At 42.9% G+C, this 19,590-nt stretch overlaps 1 protein-coding gene and 1 pseudogene across 1 annotated transcript; one reads left to right on the forward strand and one right to left on the reverse strand.

The window, feature by feature from the left end:
* Positions 1–656: 656 nt before the first annotated feature.
* Positions 657–3,344, reverse strand: LOC122106208 (golgin subfamily A member 2-like). The gene has a single exon (XM_042677506.1). The coding sequence runs from the start codon at positions 3,342–3,344 to the stop codon at positions 657–659; it is 2,688 nt and encodes an 895-aa protein (XP_042533440.1).
* A 15,394-nt stretch (positions 3,345–18,738) lies between these two features.
* LOC122106209 lies at positions 18,739–19,350 on the forward strand (annotated as a pseudogene).
* Positions 19,351–19,590: the final 240 nt, after the last annotated feature.

Here is a 19,590-nt window from a genome sequence, read left to right on the forward strand (position 1 = left end):
CTATATTTATGTATTCTTATTTTTTGTATGCCATTTTTGCACTGTCTTTGCTGATTTTCAATTGTAGCACATCTTCATTTGTTCTACTCATGGTGAGGTTTTTTTTGCAAACTTTCAACATTATAATTTTCTTCTTTTTCACACTCATTACTTTGTTTTCACTGCAATATTCTCATTGCAGCATGTTACGATACAAAAAAGAACATTCCCTGTTGCTGGGACAGAGTTCATTTTGAAAAAATGCATGACTGCATCAACATATAATGTTAAAAAATGAAATAATTCAAGAATAACATAAACCTTTTCCATAAATCAATTATGAAAAGTACTTCTTTAAGATATCAGAAAATAATGCAGTGAGCATATGAATAAAGAAGTACTTCATAAAATGTCACTAATAAAACATGAACTATAAACCCTACCATCACTCCCAACTTCACTTTATTTTTCTCTTAATGGTGACCCATATCTGGGCCCCCTCCCTGACAACAAGTGGACTGTTAGATGTCCTTCAAATTTAGGCCACTCCCAGCAGCCTTTGCTCTGTCTGGGATATGGATACTCTTCCCCAAATGCCACTCATTAAAGTAAGGCCTTAGACAGTGCTACCCATCATCATGCTATAAATACATTTTAGACAATAGAAGGCCATGTCTTTAGATGGTGATGATTTCAAATACATCATCTGCTTGTGGCTTATAGAAGAAAGGGAGGCAGGACTCTTCGCCCCCATCTGTGGGCTCTTGCTGGGGCTGGATGGCAGGCAGCAGCGGCACAGGAGGCTCTGCAATGGGGTTCTCCAGGGGCCCAGGCGCCCCAGCCTCTCCAGGGACAGGCTTCAAGCTTTCTTGAAGATGCACATCTTCACAGCCTTGCCGCTCCTCCCTGACCTCCATCCTCAGGGGGACTGAGAGGTCTGAGGGGGCCTCGGCAGCAGGGGCCTGGGCGGCTGCCAGCATCATGTCCTGGCACTCTGTGCTCTCCCCTGTAAGGCGCAGCAACAGCTCCTTCAGCTCCTTCCTCTTCCTCCTCTTCTCCTGGGACAGCTGGCTCACACACTGCTCTTTCTCCTGACACAGCTTCTCCAGGACTTCTAGCTGTTCTTTGTACAGCACGATGGTCTCTTCCATGGTGGTCAGGTGTTGGGTCAGCTGGCTGCAGCGATGGTGGAGGTCATCCACGTGACTCTGGGGGTGTCCCTTGCTGGCCAAGTCTTCGGGGAAGCAGATGTGCAGCTGCTTCTTGGGCGCCTGTGTGTCCTGCTTCCTCTTGCCGAACAGTCTGTGGATGCAGCGCTGGGGGAAGGCGGCCTGGCTCTCCAGCTTTCTCTGGCACTGGGCTGCCAGCTGACTCAGGCACCCACAGCGGGCCTGCTGCTCCTGCAGCTGCCGGCTCATCCTCGCCTTCCTGCCTTCTGCGATGGACAGTGCGTCCATGTAAAAATCCCACATGCTCTGCGGGTTGTCTACGTCGTCTGGGACAGTCACATCATGGGTAGTCGCCTCCTCACCCTTGTCTTCGTCTTGGCTCAGGCCTTCATCTTCCCTGGGGAAAGCCAGGGCGCTCAGCTGGGCCCGCAGCTGCGCATTCTCCTGTCTTGTTGCTTCCAGACACTTCAGAGTGTCCTGTAACTTCTCCCTTTCCATCTGGGCCAGCAACTTGCTCTGCACCTGCTCCTGCTTCAGCTGCTCCATCAGATGGCTCTGATTCAGCAGGTGCTGCTGCAGGGCCTCCTTCTCTGACATCAGCTGCTGGCTGGTGGCCTTGTGCTGTTTGCAGGTGGCGCTCAGCTCCTGCACCTGGGCCAGGTACTTGTCATGCAGCTCCTGCAGATCCTCAGCTGCTTGGCGCTTGAACTCTGCCACGTCTTTTCCTTCTTTGAATTCCTCCTCCAGCTCATCCAGCTTCGCCTGCAGGGTTGTCTTCTCCTGCTGCTCTGTGTGCAGGATGCTGGCGAGCTCCCCCTTCTCAGCGCTCAGCCTCTGCAAGGCATCCTGCAGCTGGGCCAGCTCTTCTTTCAGCTGGCGGTTGTGCACCAGCGTGCGTTTCAAGGTCTCCTGTTCCTTCTCTATGGTCTCCAGGATCTTGCGCCGGTCCTCGGCATGCTGTGCCCATTCCTCAGCCTTCTTTTCCAGTATCCACAGCCGCTGCTGCTGCTCCAGGTTCTGGAGACTGAGGCTCTGGTTCTCCTCCACCTGGAGGTGAAGTTGCTCCTCCAGGGTCTTGAGCTCCTTCTGCAACTGCAGGGTGTGGGCCTGCAGCTGCTGCTCAGCCTGAGCTGGCCCTGCAGGCGGCTCTGGGGGCCGCAGCTCTGACAGCTGCTCTCTCAGCTCCACCAGCTTGCTCTCCAACTCCAACACCTGCCTCACCCCTTGCTCCTTCTCCTCTCTCAGCTGGCTCACCTGCTCTAGCAGCTGCTGGACTTTCTCCTTCCCCGTGGAGCTCTCCAGCCTCAGGTCCTCCCCAAAGGTGTCTCTCTCCTCCTTTAATTTTGCCACCAACTCCTTCATGTTGTTGAGTTGGCTTTCCAACTCTGCCCGCTCCACTAGTTCCTCTTGGAACTTGTGGATTTCCATTTTCATGTCGGCCTTCTGTGTCAGGAGCACTTCCAGCCTCTCCTGCAGCTCGGTGTTCTCATCCTCCAGGTCTTCAATACTTCTGGCCTTTTCCTGGAGCTGCAGCTTCACGCGATTCAGGGCTTTCATGAGCTCTATGTTGTTGTTCTCAGTTTCATTCTGCGTGGTGTTGACTGCAGACAATGTTGTTTCCAGTTCTGTTACGCGCTGCTGTGCAGCCTGCAGGCAGCTGGTAAGACCCTCCTGCTCCAGTGCTCTTTCATCGGCCTCTTGCTGCTTGTGGGCCAGGGCAGATTGTAAGTCTGCTTTTTCTCTAATCAGCATCTGTATCGACAGCTTGTGCTGCTCCAGCTCTGCTTTCAGGGCTTCGTGCACACAGGCCATCTTCTCCTTGTCTTTTCCCTGTTGATCCTGCAGCTCTTGGATCTCAGTGCAGAGGTGCTGCTTTTGTATTGTGCTGGAGTCCAGGGCAAGCACCAGGTGTTGGTTGTGTCTCTCCAGGTCCTTGGTGTTATTGGGACCTGTGACACTCTGGATCCTGGCAGCTGTGACAGTGCCCAGGGAAGGGGGAGGCTCAGGGTCTGCGTGGTCTTGGGCCGCACCCTTGAGTAAAGGACAGTCCCCAGTGGTGTTTGTCTTGGGGTTACCTCCCTCTTTCATTTTCCCCTTCTTGGATTCTCTAGGTCTAGCAGGACCATTCCTCTGCTGGTATTGTTGCAGTAGTTTCCTTCCTGCAGCTACTTTTTTTTCTCTTTTTTTCTCAGACATCCCAGCTCTGGGACGGCGAAGGTGGGGGGGCCACATTCCCAGGCTGCCTAAACTCAACTCTGTTCTATCACCAGTAACTCGAATATCTACCTCCAACTATTTCTTCAAAATCAGCTCAATTTGCACACTCACCACTCACCACCTCTACCTCCTTCAACTCCTGTAGTGGTGTGAGCCAATAGAGGGGATCCCAGTGCTACTAGGCAGCATGGAATGTGGGCGTGGCCTCAACTCATATCCTATTGGTCAGAGAAACATGAAAAAATTGGAGGTGTGGCCAGAATCTTCTCATCCAGGCAGAACAGCCAAGGTCCAATAACAGCTGCACCTGCAGTCCCCCCTATCTAGCCCCGCCCACATGGGGGACAGTTAGGGACCAGCTCTAGCTGGGAACCTGCACAGCTCTACTTGTAACTTTACATGACCATGACCTCCATCCCACAATTCTAGTCCCAGATGATCCTGAGAGGTCCTGTGTTATAGACATTCATGACAGGGGTCAGGAGGTGGCATCCCAGGACTCAGGTGGAGACTAAGGAAGGACAACAGGCACAGTGCATCCCTGTAGAGTCCCTCTCCTCATTTTACAACTTGGTTCCAAATATTTCTGTCTTAGAAATCTCTCCCTTAGGGCTAATTGGATTGGCCAAGTTCATCTTGCCCTGTAAGTTCATATCCATAATCGCCTCTCTGGAGTTCACCCCATCCTTTTTCTAATCCTTTGATGCCTTCTTGTGGCTTTTAAGATGGCCTCCTGGAAAGCAGTGGGACACTGCATGGTTTGCTAACAGAAGATATCTGCAAGACCGAGATTTGAACCCAGGCAATCAGAAGTCAGAGAGACTCCACCTCCAGTGAAGGAGTAAAAAGTGAAGCTGGGAGTATATGTCCAATGATAGAATTCTTGCCAAGCAAGCAATTGAAGTTAGTTCAATCCCCTGAGTTCAAGCCCTGGAATCTCTAAAATTAATCAGAAAAAAGACAAGAAAATACTCATTTACAACTCTAAATTTAAATACTAGCAAGCTTTCATGCATCAAAACTCCTAAGATTATCCAATACCTGGTAACTCTTGCATGTAATCCTAGCTAATCAGGAGGCTGAGATCTAAGGATTGTAGTTCAAAGCAAGCCATGGCAAGAAAGCCCGTGAGACTCTGATCTCCAAGAAACTAACCATCCTTGAGCGTGCGTGCGCCCACGTACACACACACACACACACACACACACACACACACACACACACACACACCAGGTCAGTTATATCAACTTAAATAATATTTTATGGGCAAAATTATATGTCTTTTCTCAAGGGGTAAGTTGAACATCAGAATAAAGTGGAACTGTGCAAACTTTTGGGATGTTAGAGGCACTGGCCTGGCAGCTGCATTGTCTCTGGAGCAGCTGAGTCCAGACAGCGCTGTCACTACCAACAGCACTGCAGACGTATAAGTGTCTGCAGTGGAGTGAGCACCGTCCCCAAGAGGATCACAGCAACACTATTCAAATGAGGCAACAGTGCAAGCAACAAAGAGAAATAGGAAACATAAAACTCTCCTGGCAAGTCAGGGGATGCTGGATCATGCCTGTAATCCTAGCTATTCAGGAAGCAGAGATCTGAGGATCACGGTTCAAAGCCAGCCCAGGCAGTAAAATCTGCGAGACTCTTATCTCCAATAAGCCACTAGAAAACCAGATGCAGCATTGTGGCTCAAGTGGTAGAGCGCTCACCCTGAGCTGAAGAGCTGAGGGACAGCACCTAGGCCCAGTGTTCAAGTCCCATGACTGACACAAACAAACAAACAATAAAAAAAAACTCTCCTGACATAAGGAACCTTATGTAAATAAATATAAAGGGTTGAGAAATGGGTGCTTCACATTGATTTTAAATTTTTTTGTTTACCTTGGATATGTCTATTTTTAATCCTATAAAATATTTCTATTTCATTCTATTTATTCATCGACAAACATAAATATTTCTTGTGTAACATTTATATATTTTAGAATGTATGGTTGTTTAAAGCTAAATCATTGAATGGTTTGAAGTAGGTCAGACATCTAAGTACATTCAGTATTTAATTTGTTGCAAGTGAAAATAAAGGTTAGACTGTACCTCAGTTTTCTATTTTAATGACTAAGTGAATTCAGTTTTGAATTATATTAGTCACAGTAAATTTTGAAAAATGTGCAAATGAGCTTTGTAAAAAGACTCATTTGCTCTTGCACATCTTTTTAAAAACACACATCATAGGTGAGAAAATAAAATTTATTTTTAGGTATAATTTGTAGAGAGGAGTTGGTGATTTAAAAAACATTATCACCTGCTGTGTATGTGTGTGCGTGCGAGTGCACATACTCACGCCAGTCTTAGGGCTGGAACTCAGGGCCTAGGTGATGTTTCTGAGTTTCTGTGCCCTGGCTAGCTCCCTATCACTTGAGCCACAGCACCCCTTCTGGCTTTGGGGTGGATAATTGGAGATGAGAATCTCATGGACTTTCCTGCCAAAGCTAGTAGGATCCTCAGATCTCAGACTCCCATGTAGCTAGGATTACAGACATGAGCCACCTACCCATCCTACCTACTGTTTTCTAAATAGAATTTTAAAAATCATGTTTAAGTAGTTATACAAAGAAGTTTTAATTCAACTATGAGTTTACTACATGCTTGTATTTGTTTAAATGTCTAGCATTCCAGCCTTTAAAATGAGAATGTATGGAAGTGGTTTCTAAAGTCTCTTCAATTTGCAATGATGGATTTCACCCAGGTAATGTGGTCCCATCCTGCCATTCCCAGTGTGATCAGGTGAGTAGTAATGCATCTATGTTGCCCTCTAGTGGCAACAAATTAAAGAGAATTTAAAAAACTGTTACACAGAAAAGTCATTTGAAGAAATAAAAAGGCCAGTAGGGATAGACAGCAAATCATCTAGACAGCAAGAGGAAAAATAAAATAGGACACAGGGGAAAACTATAGGAAGCACTTAGATAAGAAGATTCAGGGGCTGGGAAGGTGGCTCAGTGGTCGAGCGCTTGCCTTGCATGCATGAGGCCCTGGGTTCAATACCTCAGCACCACATAAGCAAAAAGAAAAAAGCCGGAATGGCACTGTGGCTCAAGTGGTAGAGCGCTAGCCTTGAGCTGTAGAGCTGAGGGACAGAGTCCAGGCCCAGAGTTCAGGCCCCATGACCGGACCCCAAAAAAAATGAAAAAAAAGAAAATTCAGACTCAGTATTTACAAAGCAGGCTTTCAACAATGCTTTCATGTTTGCTAATTTAATCTTCTTGAAAAACTCCAAAAAGATAGTACAACCTCTGTTTTTACACAGAGCTTTTCAATGGAAGGTCAAAATAATGTGCCAAATAATGTAATCAGAAACTATAGGGGAAGTGATTGATTCCAAAGTCAATGCCCTTTTACGATCAGGTTACAAGCAAAGTTGGGAACATTGAAGACAGGTTGGAATGAAGTCAGCCTTTATTCCTTACTGGGATGCAACATCATGTTGGCTATCCACCTACTTATGGTTCCTATGGAACTGGAGGGGAAGGTGGAGTTTGCTGATGACTCCCAGGTTTGTAGCTCACTCTTTCTAGAATGTACTAACTTGTATCAGTAGAGTGGGAACAAACCAAGAAATACTGTTAAAATTGTTGCTAAGGAAGTGATTTCCATATCTCAGGTTCTGCAATGCCTATCAACCACCTGTAACCATTTTCTATCCCCTAGACTTGAGAAAGATTACAGCCTAATTCCTCTCATTTTCCCACTGCCTTTATTTTTCTCTATCAATTTCATGGCTTATATTACTGTATCTATAGCTAAAGGCTAGAGATGGGCAATGCTTGGTAAAATACTATTCTGATTCCAGGAATACATAAACACTGTGAATCACTTTAAGAAATGTTTTTAAGAAATGAAGCAAGACTTGTGACAGGGAATGCCTATAAAATTCTAAATGTTACTTGTGAATTTCTTTCTAAAACTAATCATCTAACATAATACATATATTTTCTTGTGCTGGAGATCAAACCCAAGGACTTCCACATAGAAAGTAAGTGCTCTATTATGGAGCCACATCTCCAGTCTTTTAAAATTAAAATGAAAAGTGATGCTGGCTACCCAGGAAACTAACATCTAAGGATCACAGTTCAAAGCCAGTCCTGGCACAAAAGGCCCTGAAACTCTTATCTCCAAGTACTACCAAAAAGACAGAAGTGGAGCTATGGCTTAAGTGGTAGAGTATGAGCCTTGAACAAAATATCTCAGGGAAAGCACCCAGGCTGGGAGATTAAGCACAGGACCACACACCCATGAAAGAAATGCATCGATAGAATAGTTAACATACATCATAAGAAATTTTCTGTCAAGTAGTTCTCACTACAACAAACCTCTACATGATCATTTGACTTAAAACTTGAATAGGTATTTTGTTCTAAAAAATATTAAGTACACAAATAATTTGGAGCCAGGCACTGGTGGCTCACACCTGTAATTATAGCTACCCAAGAGAAAGATCTGAGGATTACTGTTTGAAGCCAACCTGTGCAGGAAAGTCCACGACAGTCTTGTCTCCAATTGACCACCAAAAAGCCAGAAATAGAGGAGTGGATCAAAGTGGCAGCACAGGAGCTTTGAGCAAAAGTGTCTCAGGGACAGTGCCCTGGCCCTGATTTCAAGCCCTATGATTAACCAAAAGAAAACACAAATGTGAGTTCTTTGCTCATATACTGTTCTCAATATATTATTTATTCATTTATTATCTCTTGTACTGCCCAACACCTATCCTTCCTCTTGATACTATTTATATATTCATGTCATCCCTTTGTAAAATTGCAATTTGTTTTGAGGAAATACCAGTTTATTCATCACTGAAGGTTTTATGCAGCTTGAACTCTGGGCCTAGGTGCTGTCTCTTAGTTCTTCAGCTTAAGGATAGAACTCTACCACTTGAGCCACAGCACCACTCCCTCCTTTTTTTGCTTATGTGATGCTGGGGAATTGAACCCAGCAGAACAATTTTCCCTCTTGTTTGACAAGGAACTACTGAGCTCACTCATTTCTCCTGCTGAGCTGTTGCTGTACCAGTGAAACAGGTGCATGGAGGTTTCTTTCTGGTTTTTACACAGTTGGAAAGAGCTGTCCTGACTGTACACACTTTTCACAAGGCAGTTCTGAGACTTCAGACAGACAGTGAGGAAACTGGGGCTTCTCAGGGAGCTCTACCCATTACAGCTAATCCTTTCTAGGATTAGCTGAACAAATCCATCACCAATTTTGGTCAGTATTTCTACTTTTACTGCTTATGATCAAAATATTTCAGTAAAAGCAATGCATGGCTTATTCAAATACAGTTAGCACAAGAGAGAAAAGTCTTCCTAAATTCAAAGAAAGAAATTGTTGAATCATTTGATATAATGCCTATACCATATGTAGATTATCAAAGAATGAGAAATGAAGGCGCTTGATGTACCACCTGATACACATTTATGGAAGGTGTAAGATATATTAGTGAAATTATTTTATGTAAACAGTTATTGCTAAACATTTTTCTCAGCATGTATTTAGCTGTGTCCCACAAAGTTTGGTATGTTGTATTTTCAGTTTTATTCAATTAGATGCATTATTAAAATAGCTTCCCTGGAGACTTCCTCTTCAAACTCATGGGTTAATTACAAACATGTTTAGTTTCTCAATGTTCCAAAGACATTTCTGTTCATGATTCCCAGTTTGATTGTATGTCACTTACAGAGCAAATGCTGCATGGGCTAGCTTGAAGAAGCTTGAACCTCAGCCTCCCCAGTGGCTACAATTATAGGAATGAATCAACAACACCCAAACATACTAACATATACAAAGATATAATCATTAGTTTTAATTTTCTAGGAAAAGAGCCCAAATGTTTTCCACTTAGATATCTAGCAAAGTGAGCTTCAATTCCAGTGCAATACCTGAAAACCACTGTTACTCAGCTAAGCCAGCTGTTCTTCCTGTAGAGGATGAGTAGAAACCTCTAGGCCTGATTCCCTCAGGTCACAGATTCCAGAACAGGAAGTAAATTGCCTGGGACATATCTGCACCTAATACTGTCATTTCCTCTTCTCAATGTGTGTGTGTGTGTGTTTGTGTGGGTGTGTGTGTGTGTGTGTGTGTGGCCTGATCTCTGGACTTGGGCTCTGTCCCTCAGCTCTTCAGCTCAAGGCTACTACTGCTCTACCACTTGAGCCACAGTACACTTGCGGCTTTTTCTGCTTATGTGGTGCTGAAGAATTAAGCCCAGGGCCTCATCCATGCAAGGCAAGCATTCTACCACTGAGCCACCTTCCCAGCCCTAAATGTATGTATCTGTATAAAACAAGGGAACGTGACTTGCAAACTCTGAATTTCCCATGCTCTTTGGGAAGTCTTTCCAAGCTGGATAGAATTAATGGTGCTATATTCAGAATTAGATTTGGTCACAAAGAACAGGTATGTTATTAGACACATGCCTGAACTCATAGTTAATGGACTCTACAATGTTTTTCAAGCTTGTGGTTCATGCCTATTATTCTGGTTAATCAGGAGGTTGAGATCTGATGATCAGGGGCTGAAGTCAGCTAGGACAGGAACGTCTGTGAGACTCATCTCCAAATGACTAGCAAAAGGTAGGAAGAGGAGGTATGGCCCAAGTGGCAGAACACTAACCTTAAAGAGAACCAAACCAACAAAATTAGAAATGGAAAAGGAAACATCACAACAAATACCCAGGAAAGTTGTAAAATTTCCAAGAAATGGAGAAAGTTCTAGAGACATACAAGATGCCAAAACTGAATGAAAAAGACACGAATCACTTAAACAAAATCCCAGGAAGCAAAGTTATCAGAGAAAAAAATGAAGAGTCTCCCAACCAGGGAAAGTCCAAGGGATTCACAGCAGAATTACAGAAGGCTGTTAAAGAAGAACTAACACTAGTACATATCAATTTTTTCCATGAAATGAAATGCTGAAAAAACAATCCCAGAATTTCCTTCTTTTAAAGTCCTTTGGCCTTCGAGCCGCCAGTGGCTCACACCTGGAATCCTAGTTACTCAGTAGGCTGAGACCTAACGATTGAGGTTTTGAAGCCATCCTGGGCAGAAAAGTCCTGAGATTCTTATCTCCAATTAACTACCAAAAACCTGGAATTGGAGCTGTGGCTGAAGAGCACGAGCCTTGAGGAGAAAAGCTCAGGGACAGTGCTGAGGCCCTGAGTTCAAGCAGGTACAGAAGGAAAAAGAAAAATTATCTGGCCTTTAACCTCTTCTTGATTCAATACTAATCATCTTGTAATTTCCTAATGAGTTTTTAAAATTAAATTTGGATTATAAGTTCCTTCAAAGCAAGACTGGTACTTTCTAAGTAGTGATGTGAGCAGTAAAAGCTGTTCATTAGCCAGGAAGATGGAGCTGGTCAGGGACAGAACTGAAGCAAAAGCATACCATTCACTGTGGACTCAAACTGGACTTGTAAGAATCAGACCACATCTTGTTGAACTGCAATGTGAAAAATGATTTTGTTTATTTCTGTTGTCTTTTAGAATCCCTGCATTTGGCAAATATGAAGAAATGTCAGCATATCATGAGAAAAATAATGTTACCCAAATGTTTATTTTATTTTCTACTTTATTTATTTTTCTTTTGCTGGGATTTGAAATCAAGGTCAATATATGTGTGGTAGGTACTTTACTAGTTTAAAAATCTTATTTCATATCTGGTGGCTCATGCCTATAATCCTAGCTACTCAGGAGTTAAGATCTGAGGATTGCGGTTCAAAGCCACTGGGCAGGAAAGTCTGTGAGACTCTTATCTACAAATAAACCCAGCAGAAAACTGGAAGTGGTGTTATGGCTTAAGAGTGCTTCCTTGAGCTGAAGAGCTGAGGGACAGCCCTCAGCCCCAGAGATCAAGCCCCAGTACCGACCAAAACAAAAAGAAAACTTATTCATTTCATTATTATTTATTTAGACTTGCCTCTTCACTTAGACTGGGTTGTTTTTTTTTTTTTTTCAGGTAGGCTCTTGTACTACCTATGACTCTTACATAGTTGGGAGTATAGACCCATGACCAAGCACTCAGCTTTTTCTTTAGTTTGGGTCTTGCTAACTCTTTGCCTAAATTGGCCTTAAACCTTGATCTCTCCAAATTCGGCCTTATGAGATGGTAAGATTATGTGGATGGGCATGTATTTTCTTTTTTGTTGTTCCGGTCATGGGGCCTGAACTTCTGGGCCAGGGTGCTGTCCCTCAGCTCTTCATCTCAAGGCTAGCGCTCTACCACTTGAGCCACAGCACCACTTCCGGCTTTTTTCTTTTTGCTTATGTGGTGCTGAGGAATCGAACCCAGGGCCTCGTGCATGCAAGGCAAGCGCTCTACCACTGAACCACCTCCTTAGCCCTGGGCATGTATTGATATTAATCCACATAGAAGAAATTCACTCAATTTAAAACTAATCTAGTAGTATATTCAAAACAAGCTCTACATTCAAAGCTAAAAGCCAAGCAAGCGTTTCTTGAAGAGCCCAGATATTTTATGAATATGAAGAGTCCTCGGCTACAGATGGAAGGGCAAGGTCAAAGATCCTCTCTGTGACGATGGCTGGACTCACACCGCCAGTGTAACCAACTCTGTCTACATTCCCTCTCAGGACCTGCCTTGTAAGCCCCTCACACCACACACAGCTGTCACTTTTGTGAAGGATCCTCAGGTACCCAAAGGGAGCCCGGGAGTGTGACCCTCCATGGGCAAGTCCATACCTGCCCCTACCGTTCCTCCAGTCCTCAGCTTCCAGAGGCAGTGGTCAACCTCTTCTGACTATGATCCAGATCTTCAGGAAAGTCACTCAGATGCCGATCCCAGCTCCATCTCAACCGAGGCATACAATTCTGTAATTGGTGACTCGTTCCTTTCTCTACCTAATGCAATGACAATAAGAGGTAAAATTAAGTGACTCATAGAAAATATAAAAACTTAGGATAAGCATATAGAAGCTGACATAGGAAAATGTAGGGAGGCAGAAGGAGACCTTATCATTGAAAAAGAATTCCAACGAACCAGGTGTTCGTACCCCATGTCTGTAAACAAAACTGCTCAGGAAGCTTAGATCTGAGTGTTGTGGCTCATAACCAGACCAGGCACAAAAGACCACAATACTCTTAGTTCCAATTAACCATCAAACATCTGGAAGTTGAACTGTGGCACAAGTGGTAGAACAGAAGCCTTCAGCAAAAAAGCCAAGGTATACCACCTGGGCACTGAATTCAAGCCCATGCATGGGTGCACCCACCCCTACACAATCCAGGTAGAATTAGGATATAGTTCTTATTCAAAATGAGAATAGAGGGGCTGGGAAGGTGGCTCAGTGGTAGACCGCTTGCCTTGCTTGCCTGAGGCCTTGGGTTCGATTCCTCAGCATAACATAAGCAAAAAGAAAAAAGCCTGTGGTGGCGCTGTGGCTCAAGAGGTAGATCGCTAGCCTTGAGCAGAAGAGCTGAGGGACAGCACCCAGGCCCAGAGTTCAGGCCCCACGACCAGACCCCAAAAAACAAAAACAAAAACAAAATGAAAATAGAATCTAAAGTGTAGACAAGTCTTAAGTGAAATTATATGTAAAGTGGTTTTTTATCTATCTCAACTAGAATAATCAAGTCTGAACATATACTAAAGACATCTTCACTCATGAAAGGTCTAAAATATTTACACTGTGAAATGGAAAATCAGGTGGATGAGGATTTCTAGGAAGATGGAAGAGGGCACTGTGATGTTAGAATAGCGATGTTAAGAACTCCTAGTAGGAAAATGGGAGACATTTCATTAGTGCTAAGCACAGAGTACATTAAGTTCATGCCAAAGATGATCATTATTCATTCTCAACAAGGACAAAACAGTACAAATTGTTCAAAAACAGAAATATAATCATACAATTCTGCCACTTACATAAGTATCTACATAGTCTTTAAATAAGGTATACTCTGTGTTTTCTAATTGGGCAGCTAAGAGAGGAAGAGGGACAAACCTTCAATCCTTACTTAGAAGTCAAGAAGACATTTCTCAAACTGAAAGATTCATTAATAGTAGCCCATGTAAAACACTTAGAAATAAGATGAATACTCAAAGATTAAGTGTACTAAGAAGTAACCATCTGAGAAACTACAGACAGACATGGCAGGAACAGAGTTTCATTCTTCTTCATCTATTGGGGCTGCTAGAACAAAACACTTTTCTCAAAGATGGCATGTCCTCAGTATATTATGTATGGGAAGGGGCAAGACAGTTCCTGGGGGCTCTTTTTCCAGGGCACAAATCCCATTATTAGAGTTCATGACCTAATCATCTCCCAAAAGCCCCCACCTCATGGATCCATCTGATTGGTGCTCATTTCTGCACTATTTTGGGAGATAGAGCATTTAGACCACAGGGTTTTCAAAAGAAGCCAACTCGGCAGGCAACATTCAGGTTTGTTCTTTGCATAAAGCAAAAACAGAAAGTACCCACACCTACAAATTTGGGTGGTTTTCTTCTTTTTCTGAGATCCTCTTCAATATTCTTGGAAGTAGAAGAGCTAATGATTGCTTGGTTTGTGGCCTTCGTGTTTTCAAGCACAGTCGGCAAATTAACATCTTGACTAGTACAGGTATTTTTGGTACTCTTTCCCATTACCAGGAATTACCATTTATAACAATAACACAAAAAATAAAAGATTTGGAACATTGATTTGTATAACTACTACCTACTGAACTAACCATCTGTAAGAAAAGCAAAATCAACACCCCTAACAGCTCCACACATAGAAATAGCTATGAATTCTCCATATTTGTGACTAAACACATTCTAAATGAAAAAAAATGTCAAGGGTACAAAAAAATTAGGAGATTTCATGTTTCACACACTCTATCAACTTTTTCCTCAGTAGTTCCCAAATCATCTAGAAGCTACTTAGGCATGAGTAGTAAAGAGGTAACAGAATCCGTTTGTGTGCAGAAAACTCGGTGTCGCTGCCCTGACTGCATTCCCCTCCCTGGAGGCAGGCTGCTCTCAGAGGACAAGTCCCACAGGCCATCTCTGCACGTGTCCTAAGATGCTCTTTCAGGTCCGGCCCCTCTCTCCCTGGCTCTTTGCTGCCCATCTAACCTCTCATCACTCCTGGGACTCCAGGTTGTGGCCCACTCGGCAGGCTGATGGCTCTATTAAGTGGAATGAAAGATTTCCATCACCTTGAGTGAAATGGGCTGGAAGAGCATGCTACTGTGAGAAGAGTTCATGGACAAGTTTTCTTGGACGGCTGGAGGAGTTCAACCCAACTTGCAAAGAATGAATCTGTAGGTATGATGATACTACAAACATTTTTTTTCTAAAATTCTATGCAGCCAACTATGAGAGTTCTAATGCTCTCAGAAGCTCCATGTGGTTAATGTTTTCTTGCATAAAAATCATTTTTCTAATAAAACCTTGGCTACTTTCTATTAACAAAAACCCTAAGAAAGGATTTTGATCAATTCAGGCCTACTGGGAGTAAACAGGATCAGGTAATGGATTTCTTAAGATTGATTGCTTGTCACTTCAAGTAACAAAACAAAGAACTGAAGTGACTTATCTGTAGGGGAGAAAATCAAATTAGGAGCCCCTGTGATATACAAACATGCTACGTAATATACACTAGGCTTCAGTATAAGAAGGAAACTCAGGCCCGGAGCCAGTGACTCTTGCCTATAATTTAAACTACTCAGGAGGCCGAGATCTGAGGATCATGTTTGGAAGCAAGATGAGGTAGGAATGTCCATGAGGCTCTATGTCCACTTAACCACTAAAAGACAGAATTAGAGTTGTGGCTCAAGTGGTAGAGTACTAGTCTTGAGCAAAGAAAGTACAGGGGTAGCACCCAAGGCCTGACTTCAATCCACAGGATGTGCATAAACAAACAAACAAACAAAGGTATTCAGACCTCATCACAAAGGCTCAATAGCTATGTGCATGTGATCATATAAAATGATGCTTATTGAAAAGAATTCCAAGGAATGGAACAAGAGGGTTTGTTTTTTTTTTATTGTAAAGATACTATACAGAGGGTTACCGTTACATGAGTGAGGTAATGAGTACACTTCCTCTTGAACATTGTTACCCTCTCCATTAACAAGAGGGTTTTTATTCTAATGTTTGCACTTCCTATTTTTTCCCTTTTGTCGCTGTTTTCAATTTCTGTATCTTTATTGTGTATGTAGTTTTATCTGATGTGAGGAGGGGAAGGGAAAGCACAGAAACAGTATGACAATGAGTAAGCTAATTCAGCAGTGTTACTCACTAGACACTATGTTTGAACTGTATGACTTCTGGGGAGAGGGAAGTAAGGGAAAATATGGGAGAAAATAAAGGAGGGGTGACACTATTCCAAAAGAAATGTACTTAATTCCTAATTTATGTAACTATAACCACTCTGTGTATCACCTATGCTATAAAAAACTTTAAAAACATGATATTCCTATTTCAATACAAAGAAAAGTGGGTAATTTTTTCTTTGTCGAATGTGGGGCTTGAACTCTGGATCTGGGTAGTGTCCTAGTTTGTGCTCTTTAGCTCAAGGCAAGTGCTCTACAGCTTGAGCCACAGTGCTACTTCCAGTTTTCTGGTGGCTTAGTGTAGAGAAGAGTCTCATGGACTTTTCTGCCTGGTGTGGCTTTGAACAGAGATCCTCAGATCTCAGCCTCCTGAGTAGCTCTGATCACAGGCGTGAGCCACCAACGCAGGGCTTTGGGTAGATATTTGATATCTCCTTGATATCAGAGGAATAATTATATATAATACATCCCTAGCCTGGGGCTGCTGGCTCAAATCTGTAATCCAGGCTACTCAGAAGGCTGAGATATCTGAAGTTCATGATTCACAAAGCCAGACCAGGAAGAAAAGTCCATGGACTCTTATCTTCAATAAACAATTCAGAAAAGGCTGGAAGTGATGCTGTGGATCAAGTGGTAGCAAGACTTGAGCAAAAGAACTCAGGGACAATGCCCAGGCCTTGAATTCAAGCCCCACAGACCCCCACCCCCAAAAGTAGGAAAGAGATGAAATAAATATTCCACAGGTAGCAGAAGCAGATAAACTCCAAGGTAGCGTGGAGAAACTAAAGGTAGAACAGAACAGAGACCACAGTCTTCTCAGGGAATGAATAGTGTGTGGTGCTTTCCCAACAATGTGGTTCTTACTTGTTATGAAAAGCTTGCAAGTTAGAGACCATCATCAGAATGCAGGAAAAATGGATAGGTTTCAATTCAGAGTACTTTTTGGCAGGTAACGTTATGTGTGAGCCAGGATTTCTTGCTTGTGAGCAGGTGATCTAGCCACTTCACCCTTACTTTAAGCCACAGGCATTTTAAAGTGAGCAGGAGCTAGCAAAGGAAGATTGTTCAGGTCTCTACATGGCCTGAGCCACCACTAAATCATCAGTCTCCTGTCACAGGTTGTGTGGCCTTCAGTCCGGTCTTATGACCCACCCACCCTGCACTGTCCTGAATGAGAGCAAAGTAGACTACAATAGTAAGAGTTCAGGTAGACAAAAGACTCAAAGTTACAACAAAGTACAAAACAAAGAGACAGGATACATGATAACGCTTCAGTCAGTCACCTATAATTCAGGTGTTTATGCGACAGAGACCTAGACAATTGAAGTTCAAAGCCAGGCCAGGCAAAAAGTCAGAGAGACAGTTTTTCCAATTAACCACCAAAAAAGCTGAACTGGCTCAAGTGGTAGAGCCAGCCATCAGCAAAAATAAAACAATAAAACAAAAAAAACAAAAACTCAAAAAAACCAACAGCACAAACCTCTGAATTCCAACCTGAGTATCAGCCTTCTTCCTTCCCCCTCCCTCAATACTGTCACTTTCTCAGAGTTAGTATAGTTTACTGTTTTGCCAAATATTAGTAAGTAAAAATGTATTTTGTTTCCTCTGTGAGCAGAAAAACATTATCTTTTTCATTCTATGAACACAGAAATGTTTTCCTTCTTCCCATACAAACAACATTTCAGATTGTGGTCTATCAGAGGAAAATGTAATTCAGAAAGCAAACAAGTAAAATTTCTGTCTTTTAAACTGTAATCATCTTTGTGATTTCTGACACAAAATGGTACATCTGTCATGACACCTGTCTGTCGTGCAGGTGGCAGTGAAGGGAGCAGGGACAATGGGAAGATCACTTGCTTGGAAAAGCTGCCTTTGGTCTCCTCCTGCTTCATGAGAACTGAATCCTGCCATCTCTAGCGCACTCAGGCGGTAAAATCATGTAACTCCAAGTTCTTTTCTGATTCTGTCTCCATCTCCAATTTCACTTGGTAAATTACACAGATCTGAATATTCTCACATACTTTAGTGTCCCTGATTCAATTTCTGCATAAACTTCCCAAAATGCTAACAGAACTGAGGTAGTTCAATTTTTTTTTTTTGTCGGTCATGCGTCTTGAACTCTGGGCCTGGTGCTGTCCCTCAGCTCTTCAGCTTAATGTGAGTACTCTACCTCTTGAGCCACAGTGCCACTTCAGTTTTCTGAATGGTTTAATGGAGATAAGAGTCTCATGGACTTTCCTGCCTGAGCTGGTTTTGAACTGTGATTCTCAGATCTCAGCCTCCTGAGTAGCTAGGATTACAGGCGTGAGCCACCAGCACCTGGCCTAGTTCAACATTTAAAATACTTGAAAAGTCAGCTAGTAAAGTACTAATTAGTAGTACATTTAGTGTAATGGAATTACGTTAATTTGTTTTCCTCTCACATTTTGCCTTTCAACCAACCATATTCCAATTCTCTAGACCAATTCTTACCTTGAAATTATGTTGTGTGACAGAGGAGATATTTACTTCTTAGTTTTAGTTTTAATTTTTTTGGCTGGTCGTGGGGCTGAACTCTGGTCCTGGGGGCTGTCCCTGAGCTCCTTTTGCTCAAGGCTAGCACTTTATCACTTGAGCCACAGTGCTACTTCCATCTTTCTCTGTGATTAATTGGACATAAGCATCTCACAGTTTCCTGCCTGGGATGGCTTCAAATCTTGATCTTCAGAAATCAGCTTCCTTAGTAGCTAGAATTACAGGTGTGAGCACCTGGCTAGACTGTTATATCTTTATTTGCTTTTTGTGTGATACACTTATAAGAAGGTTGCTTTGAAGTATACAAGTATTATATATATAAGGATATAGATACTATAGAATGTATACATTTTGAGAGTAATTTATCTATCCATGTTGCATTTATTTGGGATTCATAAAAGAAGACTGCTTTGCAGGATGAATGATGCATGCATATAATCCCACTGACTCAGGAAACTGAGACAGAGATATTGTGGTTTGAGGCCAGTCCAGGAAAAGTTAGGGAGATTCTATCTCAAAAAGATAATGTTAGGAGGTATGGTTCCGGTGAGAGACGCCGGGCCTGAGGACACCAAGATAGCGGTATTCCCACCTGGTCATCCAACTCCTTCCCTAAGAGATGCAAAACTTAGAAGACAAGTAGTCATGCATATCATAGAAAAAAATTGAATCACTTAGAAAAGGCCTTAAATATAAATGGAACATCCTGCTTGGAACAACAGCTAGCAACTCTGGAATATCAGCAAACTTGGCCTTCAGAAGCTGCTTGAAAGTCAATTATGATACTTTGAAGACATATTCATCATTGGCTATGCTTCCATTTTTATCTTCAGTAGTTACTTACAAGCTCCTTGTAACTGATGCTTTGTGTTCAGGATGCAAGGAAAACTGCATCCTGAGAAGTTTGCAGGTTAGTACACTATGTGGTATACTACATCCCAGTGCTTTGGCTTTTTCTAAAAATGGACATCTGGCAGTCAAGTACCATACTGTTCCATGCCACCAAAAGGAAGAGCTTTACTTCACTGGGTGCTGCTTTGTCAAACAGAAATTAAACTAATGGTAAGTCCTATGATCTTTCAGACATGCTTTGGACTAGTTAATAGTCTATGACATTATGCAGTATATGAAAGCACACTTAAAACCTAGCCGGGCGCTGGTGGCTCACGCCTGTAATCCTAGCTACTCAGGAGGCTGAGATCTGAGGATTGCGGTTCAAAGCCAGCCCGGGCAGGAGAGACCGTGAGACTCTTATCTCCAATAAACTACCAGAAAACCGGAAGTGGCACTGTAGCTCAAGTGGTAGAGCGCTCACCTTGAGCTGAAGAGCTTAGGGACAACGCCCAGGCCCAGAGTTCAAGCCCCACGACCGACCAAAAAAAAAAAAAA

Source organism: Dipodomys spectabilis, unplaced genomic scaffold (assembly GCF_019054845.1).
Source record: "Dipodomys spectabilis isolate Male_0828 unplaced genomic scaffold, ASM1905484v1 ptg000039l, whole genome shotgun sequence".
Lineage (NCBI taxonomy): Eukaryota > Metazoa > Chordata > Mammalia > Rodentia > Heteromyidae > Dipodomys > Dipodomys spectabilis.